This window comes from Phaethon lepturus, unplaced genomic scaffold (assembly GCF_000687285.1).
Source record: "Phaethon lepturus isolate BGI_N335 unplaced genomic scaffold, ASM68728v1 scaffold30393, whole genome shotgun sequence".
Taxonomy (NCBI): domain Eukaryota; kingdom Metazoa; phylum Chordata; class Aves; order Phaethontiformes; family Phaethontidae; genus Phaethon; species Phaethon lepturus.
Window position 1 is genome coordinate 1 of NW_010528835.1, and position 1,037 is coordinate 1,037.

The following is a 1,037-nucleotide window of genomic DNA, read 5'->3' on the forward strand; positions in this document are numbered from 1 at the left end:
GGTGGAGGGGCTGAACGCCGGGGCGTAGCGCCCGCTGCGGTGCTCTGCCAGCGCCGGGCCCCAGTCCTTGCTTGCCTTGGTAGCATTTTTCAAGCGCTAGAGAGAGGGAGAGGATGGGGACAGGGTTAGCGCCCACCGTGCTCCCCTGCCCCAGCCTCCCCCAGCATGCCAGCGGCTCCCAGGGGGGCCTGGAGGTGGGGCCCATGGACACTGTCTGCACACAGCTGCTATGGGCTACCAACAGCTCTGGTGGGGTGGGGGACAGCCTTGCCAGTAGCTCCAGGTGGGACTTGAACAAGGGAGTCTAGCCCCTGGCCACCCACCTCCAGCAGCGTGTCCCCCTCAGAGCGGCACACTTTGTAGATGGCGTAGATGGGGATGCAGATGACCGAGGAGAGTGCCATGAGGAAGCCGATGCTGATGGCCCCGGTGGGGGAGACGGAGTCCTTGGAGGAGGTCGGTGAGGACCAGGATGAACTGGGGAGGGACAGGCAGGATCAGCCAGTGGGGAGCAACCAGCCTGCTCTGCGCCCCCCTCAACTGCCCCCTCTGCCCCATCCCTGCAGCCCAGCACCCCCTTCCTGAGGGTGGGCAAGTGTGGGGCCTATGTGGGCTCCTCGCCCCCTCCTCCTCTGGCCCCGTGCCCCATGGTCACGATGCTCACAAAGATGATGGCGGGCGAGATGAAGCGCCAGCAGATCTGGAAGAAGAGCGGGGGCGGGAAGCCCAGCATCATCTCGATGTCCTTGAAGTAGCTGCGGTACCCTGCGGGGATGAGTGGCCATCAGCCCCAGCGCAGCTGGGCTGGAGCCCCGGTGGGACCCCAAGTCCCCTCCCACCGCTGGCCAGCGCCAGCTCCAGACCCTGGGTGTTCGGACCCACCAGGATCCTCGGGTCATGGCCACCCTGACAGGCCAATGGCCTTGCACTCCTCAGCCAGTTAGCACGCAACAAACCACCGATTGGCCAGAAGTTAGCACACCCCCTTCCCCACTGGTTGGCTGGGGCAGCCCCGCCCCCCCAATTGGTGGCGGGGG

General features: G+C 66.2%; 1 protein-coding gene across 1 annotated transcript in view; it reads right to left on the reverse strand.

The window, feature by feature from the left end:
* Positions 1 to 3: 3 nt before the first annotated feature.
* Positions 4 to 1,037, reverse strand: part of SLC6A9 (solute carrier family 6 (neurotransmitter transporter, glycine), member 9) — a gene marked incomplete at its 3' end in the record, with an annotated part of 3,268 nt that continues 2,234 nt past the window's right edge. The window contains 5 exon segments of the mRNA XM_010283773.1: positions 4 to 96; positions 324 to 462; positions 464 to 477; positions 665 to 765; positions 840 to 906. Of these exon segments, the coding sequence (XP_010282075.1) occupies positions 4 to 96; positions 324 to 462; positions 464 to 477; positions 665 to 765; positions 840 to 906 (414 nt within the window).